This window comes from Nelusetta ayraudi, unplaced genomic scaffold (assembly GCF_046127955.1).
Source record: "Nelusetta ayraudi isolate G7.1 ecotype Tasmania unplaced genomic scaffold, CSIRO-AGI_Nayr_v1 ptg000005l, whole genome shotgun sequence".
Classification (NCBI taxonomy): Eukaryota; Metazoa; Chordata; class Actinopteri; order Tetraodontiformes; family Monacanthidae; genus Nelusetta; species Nelusetta ayraudi.
In genome coordinates, this window is record NW_027466055.1 from 6211302 (window position 1) to 6235638 (window position 24337).

The 24337-nt window shown below is 48.3% G+C and overlaps 1 protein-coding gene across 4 annotated transcripts in view; it reads right to left on the reverse strand.

Annotated features, from left to right (window-relative positions):
* Positions 1-1093: 1093 nt before the first annotated feature.
* shf (Src homology 2 domain containing F) overlaps positions 1094-24337 on the reverse strand; it is an 89596-nt gene continuing 66352 nt past the window's right edge. For 2 of the 4 annotated variants that reach the window (XM_076051364.1, XM_076051373.1), the window contains 4 exons: positions 18207-18353; positions 11357-11531; positions 11151-11270; positions 1094-3357 (listed from right to left, as the gene is read on the reverse strand). In XM_076051364.1, the coding sequence (XP_075907479.1) occupies positions 3171-3357; positions 11151-11270; positions 11357-11531; positions 18207-18353 (629 nt within the window). In that variant the 3' untranslated portion in view covers positions 1094-3170. The remainder of the gene's footprint in view (positions 3358-11150; positions 11271-11356; positions 11532-18206; positions 18354-24337) is intronic. The other 2 variants (XM_076051390.1, XM_076051382.1) reach the window with 1 other exon arrangement.

Sequence of the window (24337 nt, forward strand, 5' to 3'; positions counted from 1 at the left end):
GCGCACGCACACAAACGAAGGGGCAATCAATGGCAGATGGTCGCTTACACCAATAATCTCTCTCTCTCTCTCTCTCTCTCTCGCATAAACACTGTTGCACAACTGTGTGTAGACGCACACACATGCTCTTTAAGACACTTCTGAAGTGGGAAGGGGGGGGGGGGGGGCTCATAGATTCTTCCAAGAGAAATATATGAATGTGAAGTGCGCGTCTGCTGATTGCAGCGCATCCCTCACCCCATCTCACCCCATCTCACTCCCCTACTCCCCCCCCCCCCCCCCCCCCGCATCCCTCTTTGCAAAGCTAAAGTCCCCCCCCCCCCCGCCCCCTCCTCGACAGGCAGAGTGACGCTCATCAGCAGCAGAAGTAAATAAAGAGCTTTCACCGCCGACCTCTGACCTCTTGAGCAGGCAACATTCCGGGGGAGGACGAACCCCCCCCCCCCCAAAAAAAAAAAAAAACAGACGACACATCACACGTATAATTCTATACCAATAGAGTTTCTTCCTTGGGGGAACTTTTCATAGGTCCACTTCCACGGCAGGCATAGCGTCAGTTCATGTAAAAGCTGCACAGGTGCCCCCCACCCCCCCAACCCCTCGCCCGACCCGCCTGAACGGACCACCCTTGCGGACAGGGAGGGGTCTCGCTCACTTACTGCAGCCCCAAAATAAACATCTGAATACATCCAACTTTCTGCAAAACAAAGATTTTTCTTCTCTCTACTGTCGTTACGCTGACATACTGCACATCTCCCCCTGGTGGACAGCTTTGTACCATCATTTTGTTGTTGTATTTTTTTTTTTGGTAGAGGCACACAACCTTGTCCCCCTTCAATGACTGCATCACGAGTTGCATAGCACACACACACACACACACACACACACACACACACACACACACACACACACACACACACACACACACACACACACACACACACACACGGAGGAGACAGAGCGGAAACCAAAGTGGAAAAGAAAACAGTTGTTTGGCTCCGGTACCGACATCGCTCACGCTGGTCCAATATTCTCAAGTCAGTCATTTCTCCTCCTCCGCCTCTTCCACCTCCTCACTCTTTGCCCTTTTCTCCCAGCACCACATTCGCTCAACCTCCCGTTTTGCCACCAAACAAATCGGGCACAAATTTGCGCCATTCAGTTAAAGTTCTCGCCGTTGGGTCAGCGGCGTTCTTCTCGCCGTAGCTGGTCAGCAATGAAAGATGCGACAGGACACAGCAAATCAGCAAAGTCAATTCCTGGACGTTCCGGCAGGGGGAGGAAGTGCCATCTCTCGGGCGAGCGTTAGGAAGTCGGTCCTTCTTTGTGTTCTGGCGCCAGAAGTCGGTTCCTTCCATCAGGTCCGTCTCAGCCGTCGCTGTTGCGTTAGAATGAACCGTTTTTTTTTTTTGTTTTTTTTTGTACCAACACACACACACACAACGACACAGTCTGCGCACACGTCCTCATACAGTACACATACAGTACACGCACACGCACGCACACACCTCGACTGCGCTCACACACGTTATGCACAATTGGTGGTTTTGAAGGCAGTGGAAGCGAGACGTGTTGAAGGCGGGCAGTGGTCGGGGTCACGGCGGCTCGCGTTTACGTCGCCCTCTGGTGGCTCTGTTAACAGGTGACAACCCCCACCACCTCCAAGACCAACCACTACACCCCCTACTGGGCTGGAGTGGAGTGGCCTCTGAACACACAAAGACGGTACAGGGGGGTTGGTGACCAGTAACACATCAGCAATAATTACGTAAGCCCAGCCCACCCAGCCAATAAATTACAGTCACAGAACAATCGCTTCAAGCGGAATCGGGACAGGAAAACAAAACAAAACAAAGTCGAGCGGACTGATTTGACCCATTGCGCTATAAGGCGTTGACACTACGACTCTACGTAACAACTGCCGACCGTGAAAATCTGCTTCGTTTTTTTTTTTTTTTTTTTTTTTTTTTAATTGGGGGAAACAAAACAAATCAAAAACCCAAAATTGTGGATTGAGCGGACTCCAATGAAAAAAAAAGAGGCAGATTTTCCTTGACACAATGACATGTCGGCGGGGGAGGGGCTGGATCGATGGCCCGCAATCCCTTTGTACCTATTGATCTGCAGGCGGCCAAACAAAATGGATTTATTTCTTGAGGTAGACAGTGCAGGCGTAGTCCGTCGTCCCGATGCGAAGCCATTCTGAACGGAGGGGGGGTTGGCGGTTGGTGGGGGTGTGGGGACACGGGGGGGTGTGGTCTGCCCCCCCCCCCCCCCCCAGCACTTGGCCAATTGCACCAACGTCAGACGGCTCGGCCCATCCATCCATCATGATTTTTACCCCCTCCCCCCCACACACGTCTCACCACTATGGTACTTACACTGTCAGTGATATGATTCACCCTGCCGGTGATGGCGAGCAGACAGCATGCACGACGACAAGATAGAGAGATCAGTCTGCGACCGTTTGCCGTGGCGTTAAAGTTGTTTTTCTTTTGTTTCTTTTGTTTTTTTTTTCCTTTGCGCATCTCGGGGGCCGCAACCGGCCGGTTTATTAAATACGCTCTGGCCGGACGATATCCCTCATAAATGCCTCTTCTCCAACGGCGCGGGTGCAATCTTCAAGTCCCCCCCCACCTCACAGACAATTACAGCACAACAGACCTCAACCCCACTGAGTCCACGGTTTGCCCGGCATTAAACTCCAGGGGAAAATGTATGTTTTTTTTTTTATTGTATTTTTTGATGAAGGAAGGTACACCCCAGTGACCGCGGTTATGATGTTGTACCTTTTTTCATTTTTTTTTTTTTTTTTTTTCCCTTTGAGTGGTAAGTGCTTCGGGGAGTCAGCTCGAGAACCGATGGAACGGACGTCCAGCAGGAGAGTCGGGTCAGCGACGTAACAAAGTGGCCGTCTGCCATAAATAAAACAGAATAGAAAATAATGGAGGCCTCCGCCAAGCGCCGAGGCCTGTTTGTTATGATTCAGCGTCGGAAAGAAGCCTGCAGTTCTGTCATCAGTCAGCCTAGTGAGCCCAGTCTGGGGGCCGTTGTTGGTGGTGGTGGGTCAGCAAGTTTCGGGACGTCAATGTTCCATCTTCCCGCTACACGAGCCTCCTGGGGCTCCGTCCACCCAGTGAGCGCTGCAGCCGGACCGAGCCGCAGCAGCACTATAGTGTCCTGATGGCCACCGGGTAGAGCAGAGACATGTGTTCCGCACCGTTGATGGGCAGCTTGCGGCTGGAGTAGAAGTGGATGATCTCTGGCACGCTGTCAAAGGGGGAGCTGTTCTGACCCAGGACGTACTTGTTCTCCTTGGTCCGCGACAGCTTCATGTGCATGAAGCCCTGGCTGCTCCTAAAGGAAGAGGCGGAGGCAGAGCAGAAGGGTGGGGGTGGGGGGGAAACGTCAGCGAGCAGAATTCAGCTGTTTGAACATGAACATGCCGGAGTTATGTTTTCCAGTCAGAGTCAGAATGTGAATGCTTTATTCATCCCTGAGGGGGAATTACTTTCTCTTGCAACTCCAGGCCAACGTGTACAAGTAGAAACAAGGAGCAAAAGAAGTCAAATAGATCCAAACGTATATACACATATATGTATATACATATATGTGTATATACATCTACATATATATATATACATACATATATATATATATATATATATATATATATATATACATATGTATACATATGTGTATATACATCTACATATATATATGTCTTTATATATATATATATGTCTTTATATGTCTATATATATACACACACACACACACACACACACACACACACACGTGTGTATGTATAATAACATTTGTGAGTGAACACAAGCTGGAAAGTGGAATTTGGAAAGTGCTGTGAATTATTTCGCTGTTTTAATCCGAGATAATGTGCAGACTATTTTAAGAGATTGGTGAAACCTCATTTGAAAGCTTTGGTCTTTGCGATGCTGCCAAAGTAAGTGGTCTTGACAGGCTTGTACAGCAAAAAGGTGAAAACCCTCAACGGCCAAACTTGAACCTGATGGTTGCAGAGGACAAAACAGAGGCTGACTTGAAGGCCTTTTACGAAGCAGGATTTTTGTTCTTTTTCTTTTTTACTTATTTCAACATAAATGAGAGCTTGTTAACCTTCAAACTCTTGCTAATGGAGTTCCCGCCTAGCTGTCCAGTGCTTTCACCACTGAACCTGACTTATTAGCGTTAGCCGAGGCTGCTTTTCCCATGCTGGCCCTCAAGTAGTGACCCAAGGGTGATGTTTTTGTTTGCTTTTATTTATATATTTATTTATTTTTTTAGCCGTGACAGTTAAGAAGGCTGTACTGAGCCAAGAGAGCCTGGTTGGGTCTTCGAAGCACTCCGTTAGCGCAGGTGTTAAATTGCATGTTTAAGCAAACACCTCATACGGGACGGATAAAATCAAGCGCTCGGTCCATGACCTGCTGGCAGCGCTCGGCAAAAAAGTGTCGAGGGATCGACACCATTAAGATTTAGAGCCTCGCCGCAGACTGAACAGAAACCCTGGATAAGCACAGCGTGAGTTTTGGAGTCTAAAGCCACCTCGAGGACGAGCTAAACCCGGCGTTGGGCAAACTACGGCCCGGGGGCCAGATGCGACCCATTAAGCTTTTTAGTCTGGCCCGCCAAACTTGAAAAGATGATATTAATAGTAAGTAAGTAATAAAATAGCTGTGTTTCATCATTTTTTTTTCAATGTTTTAATAGTAATTTCAGCAAAGAGCTAAATATTGTGGGTTTTTTTTCATTTTCAAAAGACATTCAAGCACGCTTTCTATGCTTTTTACAGATCCCATGATGTATTTTTTCTCCTATGAGGTGGGTCACCAAAACACTCCATCCATCTGCTCCTGCTCCAGCCCCTCTGTCAAATTAAAAAAACAACAACATATTTGCTGATAAAAGCAGACCTTACAGCCTCTTGGAAGCTGGATTTTGTGTGGGAATGTTCCGCCTGGGGATGGTGAGGCTGAAAGGAAGGTTGCTCAAGCCGCTGGGCGTCACGTGCACGGCACCAGCACGAGACTAATGAACCCGAAGGATGCGCGGCGCCAGCTTGGGGGATGAACGCGAGGCAAATTAAAAGCCACCGCTCGTCCCTCTGAGCATTCCGATCCATACATTTTTACAGCGTGTTGTTATCCGTGCGCTTAAGGGTTTTTTTTTGTTTTGTTTTGTTTGTTTTTTGTTGGGTCGATTCAGGCTTTACAACACAGCCAACAATTAGTCCGTTTGTGGGCGGGAAGATGCAACTTCTGGCCATTTATCTCCATGCTGCAGATTTAAAAATCAGAGGCTGATTCTTCCAGCAAGTGCGTTTATGTTTATTTATTTTATTTGATATGAACATCGAAAATAGATGAACACTGTCGCAGTGGACATTTTAGATTACTTTGCTTTAGTGTTTGTAGCGTACACGCTATTTTTTTTTTTACTTTTCTCAAAACACGGATTAAAGATTCGACTGATGTCTCCAACTCAGTAAATTTCTCAAATGATTTTCTTCACATTTTAAACCAAGGCAAAAAAAGTGAAAAACTTCTCTTACACTGGAAAAGAAAAAAAAAAAAAGATTGCGCATTAGCATTTTCGCCAGCTGCCTCTGTGAAGAGCCGCCAAGCACGGCAAGTAAGCCCGACTCATGTGGCCCGTTGCTGTTATCTGCGCTGAACATTCTGTCTGCGCCCAAGACCGTGCGGGAACAAGGTCCTCGCGAGGACGGCGGCGGCGGGCGTGCGGGATTTTCGCAGATGCGGAATCCTTTCATGTTTGGCGCTGGCAAAACAGGAGCGTTCCCATGAAGTGGCGAGCGCTCTCACCTCTCACCCCCCCCCCCGCCCACCCGTCCCGCCCCCACCCGGCGCTCGATTCTCCGCGACGCCCCCGCAAGAAAACTTCCTCCGAATTCATCCTCCCCGAGGTCAACTGTGTTTATCCCCGCGGTGAGCGCGCGACGGCGCTCATTATCGGTGATGAACAGCGGCGAGAGCCGAGCTTTGGGCACCTTGAACATAAAGCGAGGCCATTCTTCCCTTTATCTGGTAATTGCACGCGTAAAGCCCGCGGATGGCTTCGTTGCCCCGATGCACAGAGCGTCTCCCTCCCGGCACTGAGATAAGGCTTGAGTGCAGAAGCGAACAGGGTTCAATTTAGAGGCGTCCGTCAGGAGCAAGAATAGATTTAATGCGATAAACGGCGATTCCTTCCTGTGAGACCATTCAGTGTTGCTGGTTTTTTTTTTCACTTCCTCCTGTAAATATTCTGGTTATTACGGACAATCAGATAAAGTTATCCACGCAGCCTTTTTGGACTCAGATAGTTGGTGATGGACAATGTTTCAGACAAAACAGATTTTTTTTTCCGCCCCGTCTAGATAAAAGAGCTCAGGTGAAAGATATAAGCCAGGAAAAACGGACTCGAGCGCAACCGTCAGCCGCGTCTTCAGCACGTAATTAACAGGGTCGCCGCGATTTTGAAGAGTGCAGGACGAATTTCTCTCTACAATTGCGACCCCATGTGCAAGTGGTACCAGGAGAGAAAAAACCTCGCCCTGCAAGGTGCACTTGATGAATCTTCACGCTCGGAGACGGGCGTCGGGTTACACGGGGCCACGTTTTGAGAGGAGAACATCGATGGCATCGCTTTTGGATTCCCAGCTGAAGTTCCGCTCAAGGCCCCCTTATCACGTTACAGTCCTGCGGGGGCCCAAGACGTGACGGGCAAGCGGTGCGGCGAAGGGACGAGGGTATCGTGGTGTTATATTCTATTTTTCTTAATGACAACATGCCTTTGTAACGTTATCGCACCTCCCTGCTTAAAAGGCCTCGGCTGCCTAATCTTGATTGATCCGACTGGGGAGGTCTCCCGTTCTGCTCATGGAGGTTTGAACGCTCAACGCAGGAAGCGCCAGATTGGTGGGGGGGGGGGGATTGCTGCTTATCTCCCCCTTCAAAGTATCGGATGGCACCATGAATGATGCTCTCAGGGTTATGAATCTATATCACCGGAGAGGGCAAAGTCACTCTATGGAGATAACGATCACAGGTGGAAATCATGGCCTTCTAAATTGAAAAACTGACATGAGATAATTTTGTTTGTGACAGTTATTGCATATGAGAATTCACTCAACGTCTGTGGCTTTCATTTAGAAATGAACAAGCAGCACTAGAGGGACCCGGACTGGAAGTAAAAACTCACTGCACTAATGTTTTCTTCCCCAGACATGAGAAAAGTGCATATTTAAGAGATCACCTCCGGCAAGGCTGTCATTCCACCCTCTGAGAAAAAAGCTTGGCTTTCATCCCCACGTGCGGACGGTGCAACAGAGAAGCACTTCTTTACAGGAAGCTAAAGGGTTTTTAAGGGGAAGGCTGCAAACACAGGGTTAAATAGGATGTTTTCTGAATATCTAGAGAGCTTATCGGTCGATCGCTGCATGAGGTCGCTCCACAAAATCAGAGTATTCAAAAAACACAACACCGTCCCCCTCACAACCCAAGCGATGGAGCACAAATCCATTTGTTTGAGCAGCAAAATGACAATTTCGTCATTCCTCTCTTCTAAAAACAGTGAAATTGCACCGCTGTGAGTTACGCTGCTGTCGGCCTTTTCGTTACGCTTCTTGATGTCGGATTTGCTCTGCGTCGGTGGCGTCGAAAACAGCCGACGATCCCTTGCGCTCGGCTCGGTGGGGGGGGTAAAGACGCAGTACACGGGACATTCCTGCGGGGGCAGCGGCCTTTAGGGAGACATGGAGGAGTTGAAGAAGATTTTGATCAAAATCTGGCAGAAAGGAAGAAGAGAACGGAGGGGAGAGAGACTCCCACTGGTGGGGGGGGGAGGTGAAGGTGGAGCAGCGGGGCTCTGCACGCTCTCTGGCCGTCAGAGGTGCTCGGCGGTCGCCGGGGTCTCGCCAGCGTTTGTCTTTATCAATAATTCAATTCACACGCCCGCGGCCTTATATATTTTTCAACAGCTCCGAGACAACACGGGGGATCGTCATCTCGGCGTCTTCGGCCGTTTTCTGCCGCAGCGGCGACTCGCGCGAGCGGGCCGACTTCGGGGTTAACCCCCCCCCTCCCGGATACACACCCACCACAACCCCGCCGCCCCACCCCCACCCCGCCATCTGTCATCTGGGTAAAGAGCGGCCTGCCGACTGCTGATACCGAAGGCGGCGTATCTCGACTCCCCCCCGTGACTCCGCCTGACAAATTGCCTGCGGGCGCGTCGCACGCCGACGTTTATGCTGATGTTTTCTGTCGACTTTATCCTCCTGCAGGTCGGTTTTCCCACCCGTCGGCCGTTCAGCCGGGAAAAAAAAAAAAAAAATTGAGATAGGCCACGTGTCGACGTTATCGCTGCGAGGAACTGACGCCACCGCAGAGGCGCAGTCCGCTTTGCCGACATCAAGAGTTGTTGTTTTTTTTTTAACTCCTAAATGCCACAGCCCCCCCCCCCCCAGGATGTCACTTACTTTTGAAATAATGAATAGATCATAAAAGAGCCCTCCAGCTCTACAGGCTCACACTTCTTCTCATGTGGTGACAATCATCGTCACTGCATCGCTCACGCTGGTGAAAGCGGTGAAAATTAATAAGCGCGTCCGATCGGGAGTTTCAGGTCTTCCTGGCAAAGGCAGGAATGAAAAACTGGGGAGCGATTGAAGAAAAAGACGTTTGCTGACGTAACTATGAGGAAATCCAATCAAATTGAGTTTTATTTGGTACGGGCCGGGTTCACAAAAAACAACTTGCCTCAAAGGGTGAGTGTGAAACCTCAAACAGGGAAAGAGAAGGAAGAAATTACCCCCCCCCCAAAAAAAAAACAACAAAAAAAGCAAAAAAAAAACAAAAAAAAACAAAAACAATTTCTCTGTGAAACAGGAAGTGCAGGCCTTCGGTCACTCTGCTAATCAGAATGTAACTGTTTAGAAAAACTGACCCCCTCCCCCCCGCCAAGCCATAACCCTGGTGGGGAATATGAACATGCAAGATGCATACATGGCATGTAATTCCATGTATTTCCATAAACACGGGCTACAATGCGCTGTCAACGTGTATCTCCTTGTACATATTTTGGGATATTTTTTACAATAGAAAAATTGACAATAAAGTTGCTTTCATCGCATGGCATTTAAGAGCTTCGCAAAAAAAAACAACCTGATCACATCATCAACATCAAGGTTCTTCAAGGTTCAATAATGAAATTCCCCACCATCGTTCCAATGAAAGCGTTCAGCTCCAGACGCGCAGGCACGTTTCAAGAACTCCCTGTCCTTCCTCTCCCCCAAAACTTTATTCACTCAGCCGATTTGGCATTCATTGCCATTCAACTAGTTCTCCATTTCATTCAGGGAGATAAAACGTGATCTCTTTCTCACCACTATACAGAGATGGGCGGATTACGTCTATCTAGCTTCAGAAAAGTCTCATTTGAGGTTTCTTCCTTCAAAGCCTTTGCTCTACTTAGGAGGAAATCCTCCGAGATCACTCTAGTTTTAGTTGACTTTATTTTCAAGGGTTTTCATTACACCATTTCTGCACTTAGCGATTTGCCACCGCAGCCTGGAAAAATGAATGAAACGTGAATATGTTGTCACAACCAAGTTAGAATGGCATTCTTTGTCATTATAGGTGTAGCTGGTGTGTTACATTTGAATATGACTGCGTGTTACAGCAATCACGAAAGTTTGTTGTCACTGTTTTTTGCAAAGGTTTGTTCAGACACGCCAAGGCTTCTAGAAGCTATTCCAAAATATAATGGTTTTGTCAAAAATGTGTTTGCAGTGGTGCATATCATCTTTTCTTTGTATTTATTAATGATATTTTGAGGGACAACATCAAATGGTACTTTTAATATTTTGTGTTAAGTCCAACGTTAAGAGCAAAGTCTTCATGCACTTTAAAACTCCCATTGTAATGGCGGTAAGGCAGTCCTGTGGTTATCTAGAGTGCATGTGAATGCACTGACTGCTGAGTCCAGTGACTCCAGTGCTTGATATCAGTAGGCCGGAAAAAGACAGTTGTCAGCCAGTGAGTGAGGACATTGGTCAGCAACGAGAAGCACATGTTCCTTGCAAAACAAAAGGTTGTTTTGCAAGAGGTTGCCACTCACTGCATGAAAAAAAAAAAAGCACGTCGGTGTTTTATTCACTGTACAAATGATCAGAAATAAATTTCTTTGATTTTCGTCATTGAGGTTTCGCAACAGAAATCAGCTCACGACGGCAGCAGTGGGGCCGACCACGTTGGAAGAATTCATGAAACAAAGTCTCCAAAGAGTCGTGGCGTTCCCGTCGGGAGAAGGAGATGCGACCGCACGCGTGGCTAAATAACCTTAAGTAAAGGTCAGAGCAGACTAAACAAATCAGCGAGGCTCCTTTGAACCGCGCCGACGCCACGGGGATCAAAGGCCGCCGTTAACTTTGTTGAGGAGAACAGAAGAAAATTAAGCGAGGCCACAAAGTCAGAGGGGTTATCGTAGCGGGGGTGGGAGGCGGGGAGTGGGGGGAGAGGGGAGGAGTCCAACGAGGCACAGCGGGACGGAAGGATGAGCGAAGGGAACCTGAGAGGAGAAAATTACCAACATGCTGGAAAGGAGGTGTATGTATGTATAGACTTACATGTCTATATATGTATGAATACATACATACATACTTGTGTGTGTATATATATATATATATATATATATATAAAACTGACAACAAGACAGAAAAAGCATGTCAGGTTTGTCCTCTGTGTGAAAGCTGCTACTCTCTGCCTTTATTATCCTCCAGTGTGCATTTGTGTGTGCATGTGTGTGTGTGTGCACGTGCACGCGAGCGTGCATGCATGTGTGCGTTTGCCAAACAACAGGCGTCCCCTGATGCGAATAACTGCTGACACTCGCGTCGTGCGCAGACATCAGAGGAAAACAAAAACACATTTGGCCCCCTTCCCTCCTCCCTCCTCCCTCCTCCCTCCACCCTCCTCCCCCCGCCCTCCTCCCTCCACCCACCAGCACCAGCACCAGCACCCCCCAGCACCCTCCCAGCATCATTGAAAGCAGAAGGTGACATATCCTCTGAAGGGAGTGAGCCATCACTCTCTCCACCGGCTGTCACGTGCACTCTGCGCAGCTGTGCTTACTTGAGGGACAGGGAGAAGTCGTTCTTGCTGGTCTCGCTGTTCCTCACCAGGTAGCTCGCCTCTTTGCACAGCCGCAGCAGGGACTCGGCGTCGGTCCGGCTGATGGCTCCGTGGTACCAGCTGCGGCAAAGACGGGAATTAGTAATTGGGTGGCGGTGATGGTTGAGGACTTGAATATAATGGGACGCAGTGGGGTCGTCACCCACATCTGGCTCTCCAGGGGCATGCTGGGGTCGATCCGCTCGCCCAGGGAGGAGCCGCAGTGGTCCAGCGACGTCATCTTGGTGTTGACCAGGCAGCCGCTGGAGTGCCGCTGCAGCGGCCGGCCTTTGCCGTCCTTGGTGGGCGACATGCGGGGCTTCTCCACGCCGTCGAACTGGACTGCGGTCGAGGAGGCGGGAGGGGGGGGGGAGAAAAATTGAAGAGAAGCGACGTTTGACAGCCAGAACAGCGACAGACAGACAGAGAGTGCGGCGGTTGTAAACTGGCGGTGGCGGCGGTGGAGTGCGTTTGTTGTGGTAAGGTCACTTGTGAGAAACCAAAACAAAACACTAAACTAACCCCCCCCCCAAAAAAATGTGCTTTACAGGAAGTGCACACACAAAAGTTCTTGCGCCTTACGTCATGGCGAAAGGCACGGACGGGGCGACGAGGCCGTGTGAGAACCCTGACCAAGGCTGCGCTGTGAACAGAGTGTCGCTCTGTGTGTGTCCCTCTAGCTGAAGGACGTTCACACGCACACACACACACACACACACACACACACACACACACACACACACACACACACAGCCGAGGGCCCATCAGTCAAAGCTGCCCCACAGTGTACACATTTTCGCCAAACAACACACACACACATACACACACACACACGGAAAAAAAAAAAAGCTTTGCACCAACGTTGATTTGTGCACACAAATACCACAACGCTCACTCACTGGCCGTTAAACATTTAACCGCTCCTCCAAAACTCTCACGGTCAACTGCGAACGCGATAAGCTGGAGACGTCACAGGACAGTGTTTGGTGATGCGTGTCATGGTTTGTGTGTGTGTGTGTGTGTGTGTGTGTGTGTGTGTTTGGCGACGGCTGAAGGTGACTTGCGCTCCCGACGTGACTGGCAGAGGTCACTGCTGGGAGGACTCGCAGCCAACGGGCAGACGGGCCTCTGGCGTTATTTACGGCGGCCTGAGAGGAGGAGATAACTGAGCGCGCCGGGGCGGCTGAAAGTGGATTCTCACAGTCGGAACCATGAAACGCTGGACGGTGCCAGCGTGAGAGGTCATCCCGCTGTCCGCTCGGACCAACGTGGGCCCCGCCTCGGCTGCTTCCCCACCCCCCATCCCCCCACTAGAATTGTGTAAAACCTAAATATTGCAATACAAAACTGGTAATGGAAACATCTTTGAAAAACCTCTCAAATATTGCTAGAAGGTTTTGCCGCTCTCAGGATATCGCAAAAAGTGTCATGGAGACACTTTTTTTTTCTTCTCGCATTTACACGTCAGCGGACGTAACGTACGTGGCCATGTGACCAGTTCACTTCAAGTGAAAATGGCGCGTTACGTTTGGACGGCGGAGGAGACGGAATTTATTTTACAAGTGATCAAAGAGAAAAAATATACCAACCATTCTTGACAGCAAACAAACAAAAGCAAACGCAAGTCTCGTAAAATCTCGTCGGAATTACAGCGTATGCGCTTCACACCATTCAAATGGAAACACCTGCAAATCGCAACTGTACTTTGCTGAAATTTTAGGAGTATCGCTTTTATTTTTGTGAAAAACTGTAACGGAAACGCAGCTAGTCACTCAAACTGATTCTGAATCACGCCAGGCTTGGAAAAAAAGGACCTGTTCACAGCTGCTGACACGCTCAGCACCTTTATGACGAGCTGTGGCTGCTGACATATTCACCATCAGCCCGTCAAAAGCCGAGCCCTCTGATGAAGGGAGTTAATGCGGTGTGAAACTCCCGGCGAGCCAATTAGCCAACGGCTAGCCTCGCAACTCGCGTCGAGTTACCGAGGCTTCGACTGAGCCGGCGGAGACAGACGGGCAACAGTGATCACCGCCGCTTGTCGACAGAGACGGCGGCCCGTCCGTCTAGAGTCTAGACTGCAGTGCAGCAGTCGGGGGTTGGGGGGGGAGGTCCCATTACATGTTGTACTCTGTCAGCAGCAGCAGACTAAATAGAAGCAATCAATCAATCTGGGCATTGTTGAGAGAGCAGCGCAGGAAACTGATCTCAATTGACTGGTAGCGTCAGCACGGGCGGGGAAAAGAAAAGGGAGGGTTTTTTTCAGTAAGAAAAAAATCACTAAATTTATATTTTGGGGGCAAGAAAACTTGGAGGAACTTGGGGCCAGAGTTTGAAAATGTGTTTTTATTTGGAAGAATTCTTTTTTTGTGAAGAGAAACAACATCAGAGGATTTGACTGAGCAAAACCTTCAGAAAATACAGGTAGAATTCACAGTGGGATTCACAGCAGGTGTCTGTGGGCCATGACAAAGAAGAATGTCTGTCACCTTTTGGGACAGACAACAAACTAGATCTCACCTCATCTATCTTTCCCTGCGAGGTAAATTAGATTTTTGTATGTAATATTCCATGATATAACTGCCCCACAAATCTTCTTATATGACATCTGCACCTCACTGTGAATGACTTTCCCTTCAAATCCGCGAGTTCTCTGGATTCTGGTACGTCGTCTCCCTCTGTGACCACATTTAGAGGGTAAAGAGGAACACCAGCGGATTTTTAATCCCCTGCAATGGGTACCTACCGGGCCATAATACTGTAGTTATTATTCTGACCACAAGGGGCTCCCCTTTCCCCTCCAGTCAAGGCTCAGCTGTTATGCCTTTCCCTCAGAATAAACTCGTGGATTCCGTAAGACTCATTCCAAAAGACAACCACCAGCGTTATTCTGACTTTTGCTCACGATGGAGCCTTGGCAGAACAGAGGGACGGCAGCCAAATTGCACGGCAGCTTGTCCACCTGGGTTCTAACCTTACACCTTAGCCCGACTCTGACCTTGAGCTTCGCTTCCTCGGGCTCACGCTGCATCTCCGTGTGGCATGCAGAACCAAAGGGAAAGACACCATTAGGAGTTCAAGGAGTTTTTTGACTCGGCCCGTTTGAACCGCACGTGCCACTGGGATTACAGCCTAGGTGGGATCAACAGCGTATACATGTGTAAGGATGAGAAACGCGGTCAGTTTCCATGGAAACTGACCAAGGGGACAACGGAGATGCACGCTGGCGCCGCTCATCCCCGTCAACGCTGACAGACCACAACAACCAGGACGCAGCCTGTTTGCCCGCTCTCTCCTCTTCCTCCGCCTGACCTTTCCTTCTTTGATCGCTCCATCTCACACGACACCCGCCCCCCCTCACCCAACCTCCCCGCCCCCGTCTGGTAGGGAGTCGTCTCCCAGTCTTTTTCAATGTTGGTCCGTAAAGAAATGAAAAGAGACTGCAGGAAATGGACTGCGGAGGAACGACTGATTGTCTGCAGGTGAAAAAAGAGGAGCGGTAACCTCTCTTCCACATTATCTTCACAGGGCCCAAAAGGAGGGGGGTCAGTCACTGATTACATCTGGCCCAGGGCAAAAACTTAATTGAAAATCTAAACAAGAATACAAAGGGGAGTGACGTGCAATCACAAAATGATCCTGTTGATGGTGGATGGCGTGCGCCGAGTGCGCCCGGGCTGACAAAGGCGCTCGCCAGTGTGGCCCCGGGCTGAAGGTTTGCTATCTGGGTTTTCTCTCCCCGCGCAGTTCATCCCTCACGCTGTCTCCTGCCCACTCGAGCGTCCGGCTGACCTCAGCGCTTCACATTTCCTCCGCTCACCCAGCGCCCACGCTAATTCCTCCTCCTCTTCCCCAAGATTCAGCACAATCAGTGTTTTATGTGACCTTGATTAAACCCATTTCGCCTCCACCTCCCAGGGAAAGGCTCGGGTGGCTATTCTCAGCGGAGCCCACCCCATCAACCTTCCCTGTCAGAGCTCAGACTTTTCTACAGGCGTATTGTGTAGTTTCAAAAAGGAAGGACAAGGTTCTGCTTGGAAAACAGACTGTGACTAATTGTCCTCAGACAAACAGCTGTATGAGTTCGTTTTTAGGGTTGATGAGCCAAACTTATTTTAATTCTCTTCAAGCACCCAGTCAGAAAGACGGTGGCGGAGAGTTTAGGGGAGGATTGGCCAAAGAGAACGAAAGCTCACAGATACACACAGACACGTGTGTGTGTGTGTGTGTGTGTGTGTGTGTGTGTGTATGTGTGTGTGGGGTTGCTATAAGTGCCCTTGCATGTTATAAGTGTTGTTACTCGCGAAGCGCGGCAAATGGAATCTGCGTATCAGATTGAACTGTCAGTCAGATGGTGACGGATGGCTGAAGGACCTGCCCTCTGCACTCAAACACCGCTTCCTGTGGAGCACACACACACACACACATGCGCGAGCACACACACAAACACACACACACCCACACACACAGAGGGGAAGGAGGAGGGGTATCGCCTGACAGAACAGAAACAAGGACGCGTATAAAAGCAGAGATTCGGCTCGACTCTGCTGTGGCAAAACTGCAAGACAAAGGGCTGTGGTGGAGAAGAGCGCAGCACAGCACGGAAGACGGGTTTTGCCTCAGCCAAATGGAGACAAAATGAAAGAAAATGGTGGATGTGTCCGGGCGGCCTGGATTACAGCAGCTAAACACACAGAAAATGGCACGCGCCAAGCCGAGACGTTTCATTCCAGTTTTCCCCAGGCTCCCATTCCTGAGCATGTTCCTCTAATTACAGCGTCTAAATTAATTCTCATTAAGTAATGCCACTCCTATCGGAAAGGATGACAAGCCTGGAGGGTAAAGGGAGCCATCGACCACTGTACCCAGAGGTGAAAATGATGTTTTCCCGCCAGGCCGTGGGAAATGATTAACAGGCCTGCACCTCATTGGCATTCACGGTGGTGCTCGATGGCGTAGCGTGACACCCTGAAACAGGTAGCTTTGAAAATCACTCACTTATATTAATCATGTGCATTGGGAACTCTAGCAATGATTTGTTGGACAAGATTTCTTTTTTCTTTTTTTTTTTTTTAAATATGGGAATACGCTCCTTTTCCTTTATGTGAGACTGAAAATGAAACTAATTAGATTTTCAAAGAGAAAGGAATGAGCCTCTAAAGTCTCATTCGCAGCAAATTTCTTTTCAAATTAAATACGGATCCCTTTGTAATCACTTTTTCTGAAGTCTATATGGATTAGAGGAGGGAAAAAGTAAGAAAAGTTGCACAGTGTGGATAATTACTTCATGCAAAAGAAAACAAAGGCCAAAAGCTCCACATTATACTCAAACAAAAGTGTCCTCCATTTATATGTAGATGTAATAGCTACCATGTCAAAGTGCATTTACATTTTGATAATGAGGGTTGGGCGGATATGACAGATAATCCTGCATTGTGAATACACTAATGATTTTTTTCTTCCTTGAAAAATCACAAGAGCTTTATCAAACACACACACACACACACACACACACACACACACACACACACACACACACACACACAATATATGACTGACTTCTTTGTGTGCGACAAGAGTCTATGTGTGTGTTTGAGGTCAAGAGAGTTCATTGTAACTGTATTCACCGGGGTCATGGAGGCCATCACCCCCCAATGTCTGGCACAGTGACCTTTGACCCCTGAGAGGCAGAGTGGGGCCAAATGAACTGCGACAGCCAGAGGCAGTATCACTTTACAGCTGGATGCCAAACCTTAAATCTGCTCGTATCTCACAGGGAACCAGAATCTTTCCCATGGACTTGTGGAAATAAATCAACTCATTGCCCTTTTTCTTGCCTGCTGCACGGCGCCGCGGTGTCCTTTTACATGGTTCCACTCTCCATCTCCTCGCCCTGCCAGGGGAAGTCCCATTCCTGGCATTAGTTCTGCTACAAATCCCTTTTTTTTTTTTTTTTGCCCTTGGCCGTTACTGTAAAAAACGTGTGAAAGTGTTGAAGCGCTTCAAAAAGCAACAAACCGCTCCGCTGGGTGAAAATAGATGAGTAAATAGTAAACACTGCTCCACCCAAAGCGCTGAACCAACCCTGATTAGTTTGATTTTTCAATTCATGTTAGTCACTTGTGGAGAGCAGCAAAAGCCGAGGGGACATCTGGGACGCTTACGAGTGTGTTGACAGGAGGAAATGGGGGCCACAGTGGATGGCAAATTACACATGCAGGAGGCAGTTCAGCACAATTAAAACTAATGAGCCTCCGGCCCTAAAACCTGCACACAAATTGGTGATTTTCTGCCACATGTAATCCAGATGGAGTCGACGGTCATCACTGCATTATTACCTGAAGTCATATCACTGGCGCCTAGGTCCCCTTGTAGGGGAGCTAGGACATGGTAGGACATGGTGGACATTGAGACCGATGGACAGTGTTTGATCCCAAAATACACAAATGTATTTCCTTTGCCTTTTTTTGTGGCAGTGTGTGAAAACAAAACGATCTGTGTTAACTTTGGAACACAAAAGGGACTGAATACGTTGTCGTAAGCATGCCAGACCAGCAGTCGGCAGTGTGAGGACCAACATCATGCCATGATGCATTCTGGGCCATTGACGGAATTTGATAGTGGTCAGGCATCTTTGTTTAACTGTAGGCTTGGAAATCATACTTTATGATGGACCGAATCTAACGAGAATTCAAAATCCTTATGAAAAGAAGTTGGTTCCGGGGGCCGTAATTAAAAAAATATCTGTTTTAGGTAGTCTAAAATTCCAGTTCTATGTAAATTGGAGGGCAAAACGCATCAAAATCTTTGAGTTTCATCCATAAATCATTGCAAAAACTGAGCCTTGGTGATCACATGCACACTCTTCACCAATCATACCACGCCTAAACGAAAAGTCACCTCATACAGACGGTGAGATATAATACTGAGCAATTTTTGGGGGGTATGGGTGGACTGACAGGCGGCGGGTTAGCAGTGTGTGGATGACGCTGTTACAGTGTGAACACCAACACCCACCATGGTGGTGCTGGTCGCAACTTGTCTGTCCCGGCTGGGGCTGAGCTGTCTGGGACGGAGACTCCAGCTCCTCCACCAATGGAGGGCCGGTGTTGAGCTGGCCGACAGGAGGCGGCCACGGCAGGTCCTTGATCACTTTAATCTCTACTGCAAGTGTTTTCCCCCCAACGTCACCAGCCAGGGAAGAGATGGAGGGGGAGGAGGAAAGAGGAAGGTAGATGCACGGGGGCACAGCAGCAAGAAGGAGATGAGCGGAAGAGGAGAGCACAAGAGAAAAGAGAAGAGAAAGAGTGAGCGAAACACTGTGGCAAAGGACGCCAGCATAGTGATACAGAGTCGGTTGACCATGTGATCCCAGAGTCAGCAGCAGTTGTGAGCTAGAAAAGGAGAGGAATGCTGCAAGACTGGAAAAGAAGTGAGATTAGACAGTCAAAAAAGCAGGGTTGGGTTCTGATAGACTAAAACTTCACATGGGGTTTAAGTTTGACCTGGACTGATGGAAAAATAAGGTCTGCTGGCCAAAGATAGTAGCTTAAAAGCTGAAACACAATTAGGAGGAAATTGATGACTCAATAATCAAGTCACTGAGTTTGTCTTTGATAATGCTATCAAGCTCCAACCCCACTTGAAAAACTAGTTTCATAAGTCAGAGTCTGGCGTGATTTGCTGTAAGGAAGATTTCCCTTCAACAGCAAGTCCAGGCCAGACAGTTTAATGATGTGCTACATCTGCATAAACCCTGCTGTCATTCTTGGCATCGTTGAACCTCAGAGCAGTGGTGGCCTGTTGTGCCTTGTAATAATGACAATTTCACGTCAAAGAGAAGTTCAGTCAGTCACTTCAAGTTTAAGTGGAGAAGTAGAGATTAGCTTTACAGCCTTGGAAGACTGCGGTATGAATACAATATTTGTATAAATGCTCAAATACAAAATGTTCTACTGGCATTGGTATTTATACTGTCACCTGTTGACCTGTTTATAAAGTTGAACTATGTCAAAGACCACCCTGGCTGTTGACAATGCAGAACACTTTTGAAAGGTTCCACCAATTCCCAAGAGGAGCATCCAAGGACTTTGGATAAAACGGAAACAAATGGCAGGAAGGAAAAGGGTCGATGAGACGCAGAAGCAGTTCGAAACATGTCTGGGGTGGGCGTCACAGCCATATCATCCTCCATCGGACCATCGAAGTTTGTGCTGTTACTCCCTGTGCTATACGAGGTGGAAAGACGTTCTGCAATAGAGATGGAGAGGAAACTTAAAAGATTAGAATAAAACAAATAAAAAAACCCCCAAAGATGTAAGGAGGAAGTGGGCAAACACCGGAGAAAACAACAGGTAGAAAGTGGTCACTGGTGGGATATGTCCAGAAGTTGAAGAATATTTCACTTCTTATTCTGTTTTTTAAAGGTCCAGGTCCATAAGAATATACATACAGCAAGGGTCTTGCTCCCAGTTAGCTGCCATCTCGCACCACCATATTTCTAAGGAAGCCCGGTGTGGACAATCCAGCGGCCTAACGTCACGTTTCCTATTTATGGTGAATGCTTGTGTCCTCAAATAAACCAATGAGGTGTCCAGTTTTGTGTGCGCAGGCAACCGTAGTTCACTGGCAAGCTTGGGAGAGGGTGGGTGAGCGCAGGTCCTTCAGTTTGAAGGATGTTGATGACGAGCTTCTGAAGTTTGCTGGGAGTCATAAAAATGAGGCTCTTTTGATCAACCACTCGAGCAAGTCACCATCTCCTGCTGCCTGGCCTGAGGTTGCGAACCTGTCCGATTCCAGCTCGCCGAAGGGATTGCGCAGAGGTGAGGCAACACTACGAGCTAATGAGAAGCGGTATCATGGAGCCAGAAGAAACTGGAGAGTATTCAATCTGACAAGTAATTAAATAGCTCAGCCTGCAGCGTCAGCGGGCTAAGCCGGAGAAACGGGGGGGCGCTGGAAGGAGCGGCTGCTTACCGTCTCGGAGTGCCGGTGGAGACGGTGAGGCAGGCAAAGTGCGGGGGACTGGAGCAGGAGGTCGAAAAACTCTGCGAGATAGCAAAATCTTCCCCCACTTCGGGGTGAAGTAGGGGACTCTCTTCCTATGAGATTAAAAGCCTAATACTCATTTCACGTTGCAGATTAGCGTGTAATTGTTTGGGGAGCAGGAAGCTGCCAGCACTCGAGGAGGACGGGGAGACAATCTGGGCTGCGTGTGGCTCCGATTTGCTTGGTTGAGCAGCTGAATTATGGCATTTTAGCCCCTGCGAAAATTAAGGTAAGCTGATTCAACGGCCATTTTTTATTTCTTTATTTTTTATTCAGCAGTGGGAAACTAAAATATGTCTCCCTTCGAATTCATATACATAATAGATTGCCGTCCCCAGAACCACCTCTGAATGTCAACAACAGGCTGGAGATGATACTAACTGCTCTATACGTAACATGTAAATGCTGTGACCTTTTCTATGCTGTTTTTTCTTTTTTAAAGAAGTCTGCTCTCAGCGCTTCAGGCAGGGTCGGGTTTAACAAATGCATTTCCGAGGGAGCCGAGCCGAGGATGACCACATATTTATCCTGCGTTTCATCAATACCCTCCATCTGTGCGAGCCCTCATCCGATCCATGAAGATTTTTTTTTTCTGTTGACATAGTTGAGACTTTAATCGATGTGCGATCGACACAGCGTCTGTCAATCAACTGCGCAAAATCGCCCATTTGCAAATTGCGTTCGGCGCTCGCTCGCTCGATGCCTCCGCATCGGAAATCCCCCGAGGCGTCGAGCGGCCGTCTGAGGAGGGACGTTCGCATCGTTCATATTTAGCAGCTTGGTTGACAGGACGCTACATTCGAGGTCATGATCTGAACAACAAGGAAGGGTCTTTGCCTCTCCACTTGTTTGCTCTCTCCTTTTCCACCCAGGTGCAGGATCTATTCCTTAAAACCAGGTATCTGTTGACCTTGACTCCTTATTAGCCGGCAGCACGTCAGCGCGGTGAGCTCCATAAATCAGCCGTGCTTGTTTCAACTAACTTCATTTCATTTAGTTCTGCCCAATTTGCCGGCATAATTGCGCGCGTATTCAAAACGAGCAGTGAGACCGCCGTGCTTGCGAACAGACTCTCAGGGACCCGCTGCCTCTGAAGACATGTTGGTTCCATCTGCGGCACAAATCATTACAGATAACAACTGTGAAAATGTTACCTGGGGAAATGAAATACCATCTCAGAAGTCTCTGCACACTGTATCCATCACTTTGTACAATTGAGCCGCCCCTTTTCAAAGCATAGCTGAAATGTGCATCTGCATTTAAAAAGGGACAGTGGCAAAAAAAAAGAAAAGGAGATGAGATGACAGTGAGGCATTTTCACTGAACTGCTATCGGGGAAAAAGAAGCGCGAGAGTGTTTGGTGACGGTCGGCCATCAGGAGCCCCAAGCAGGAGATCGGCGTGCGTACTGTGCGAGGGAAAAGGTCTGCGGCGCTGTTGTGTGTGGCCAATGTGTGTGAGTGAAGATAAGACCTGTGGCGGCCCTTTAGTGGACGACGGCGGGACACATTTGAGAGTCATGACAGAGGGCTGTCAGCGAGGTTATCAGCAAGGTGCCGCTGCAGAGGCCCCGGGGGAGACGAGGCCGAGCCGAGGAGTGATAGGCAGCGCAGGGGAGGAGTGACCCGGCCGAGGAGAAACAAAACCTCCGGAAAATAATTACAGCCACGCCGCAAAATCTGGAATTCAGTTTGGAAAAGTTAACCTTAAGCATCGGATATCTCAGTCATTAAGTCTGGAAATAGTCACTGGGGAAAAAGAATTTGAAGGCTTGTCAGACCTCAGGGAGCAGGCGACCTTCATCGCCTCGGTTAAATTCCCAATAGCACGTTGGCCAGAGGCCACGAACGAAGTTAGCAGGTAACAAGGCCAGCAGATTAAGGGCGCTTTCAAATTGCCCAAAGTTGTGGATTTCAATGTTGGATCGATGCATATCAGTTTTCTTCTTCTTTATGCTTTTTGTTCTTTTTGTCCAGAGCTCCAGCATATCACCCACAACAAACGACTGTTGAAATTGCACAGCATTGTTCCGGTGGGTTTGCGAAAAACCAATGAGCAACTCAAAACCAAATGGAACTTTAGCTTTAGTGCTTTCCTGCCCAATCAGAGACCAGAGAACTTGGACTCTTCGATGCTGGCTTGCCTGTCAGGATGTGCCTGTCTGTGTGTGTGTGTGTGTGTGTGTGTGTGTGTGTGAGCATGCCATATGCAAAGTCGAGTACGGTGCGCACACACACACACACACACACACACACACACACATACACACACATAGGCTTCTTCATTCTCATGTGTCATCTCCGCTCTTAACCTTTGACCTCATCCATCACACACTCGGTAGCACGGGCAGCAGGTTGGACAAGGGTGAGTTTCTGTGTGCGCTTGGGTGTGTGTGTGTGTGTATGTGTGTGTGTGTGTGTGACTGATCGGCCCAACGGTGAGTACACAGCATCCCGACACCGTAACAAGGCAGGAAATTTACATTCCATTGCATCCCTGTCGGGAGACGGGCCAGCAGTGAATAATAACGCCGGACCGTGTTGAGAAGGGAGCTTTCGGGCCGTGATAGCGGTGAGACAGCTGGGGAGAAGGGCCGCGAGCAGGGAGCATCAGGCTGCCTGCCTTCCCCATCATTAATGAAGACAAATTGTCTTTTATGCAGATTGCATTACCGTGGCAGGAAGGCAGCACCAGCACTTGGTTCTCTCTCTCCTTTTTATATATAGGCACATGAGTGTGTGTATATGTCAACATATACACATATATATGTCTATGTTATATATGTGTGTATACATACATACAGTAATTATGCAGCAAAAAAATAACTCTAAATGTGCTTTTTTTATGCACTTTTATTGTTTCCTACATAATTCCATGTGTGTTCATACGTGGTTTTGATGCCTTCAGTGAGAAACTGCAATGTCAATAGTAATGACAATGAAAGAAAATACATTAAATTCATCGGCTGTGTCCAAACTTTTCATTCTGCATTAATACCTCGCTCGCAGACACTTTCACTTCCCGCACAATCGTCGGGTTTTAAAGCTGGGAATGTTTTGATGAGCACAGCGAAGAGCCGCTGATCCCCCACTCCCCACCCCCCTCCTCCCTCCGGCAACGGGCGGCGTCGTCGGTCATTGAGATTGTCCAGCCGGACGTCACGCTCCAGCAGTCGCACAATCCTGACTGGGTGAAAATTGCTTTGCGGATCCAACCGTCACGCCGAGCTGGACTTGAGGGTGCAGAAGTTGCGAGCAACAGGCTTGAAAAATGGCCAGTCTTGTCTTTTGTCTTTGTTTTTAATAATCTTCCAAAATGAATAATTCGACTGTTACCAAAAGGAGGGAAGACAACAGGGTGTCCCCCCTTTCTGCTGGCCTGAAAAAACCAACACACATTTTTTTCACTTATTCCAACAACTAAAACGAGTACAAGCAGCTAGCTCTCAAGAGGATTATTGCAAAAAACCCAATGATTCTTGGTTTTTAGAAAGCAGAAATATCTCTGCGGCAGTGAGACCTCCAGAAAGAGGAAGCAAAATACCAAAAAAAAAAAAAAAAAAGAGACTCTTAACCTGCCGTGAAATCCAATCGCAGCCCAGATTCCACAACTGCTCGAGCAAACATGTCAGGACATCTCAATCTCCAAGCGACAGTGCGCCCACGACCTCACTGAGCTCTAAACTTTCAAACATAGCGCACGGCCTCGGAGTGCACGCTGAACAATCCTACTCTGACCATAATGAGAAACACGAGAATTTGATTGAGTGTATTTGGCAGGAGGGGAGAAAATGAGAATGAGACCCGGTGTCAACACCCCGCAACTGCTGCGGAGATTAAGAGCAGAGCGGCTGGTGAAGTGTGACTGTCTACAGGAGGATTTGCTTTGAATGCTTAAACTGTTCATTATTTCTTGACAGGAGCAGGTGAGCTGCAAGTCTCAGAAGGTGGCAAAGCCTCTCCAGGCCCCTTGATGTCGGGTCTGTGTTGACGAGGCTCGTCTTCCTCGTTCATCCTTTGTTCTTTTCTTCCAAACAACGGATTATATTTGTTAATTTTTTTTTACCTGAACAAACAAACCAAACAGTTTTCGGGAGCTTTG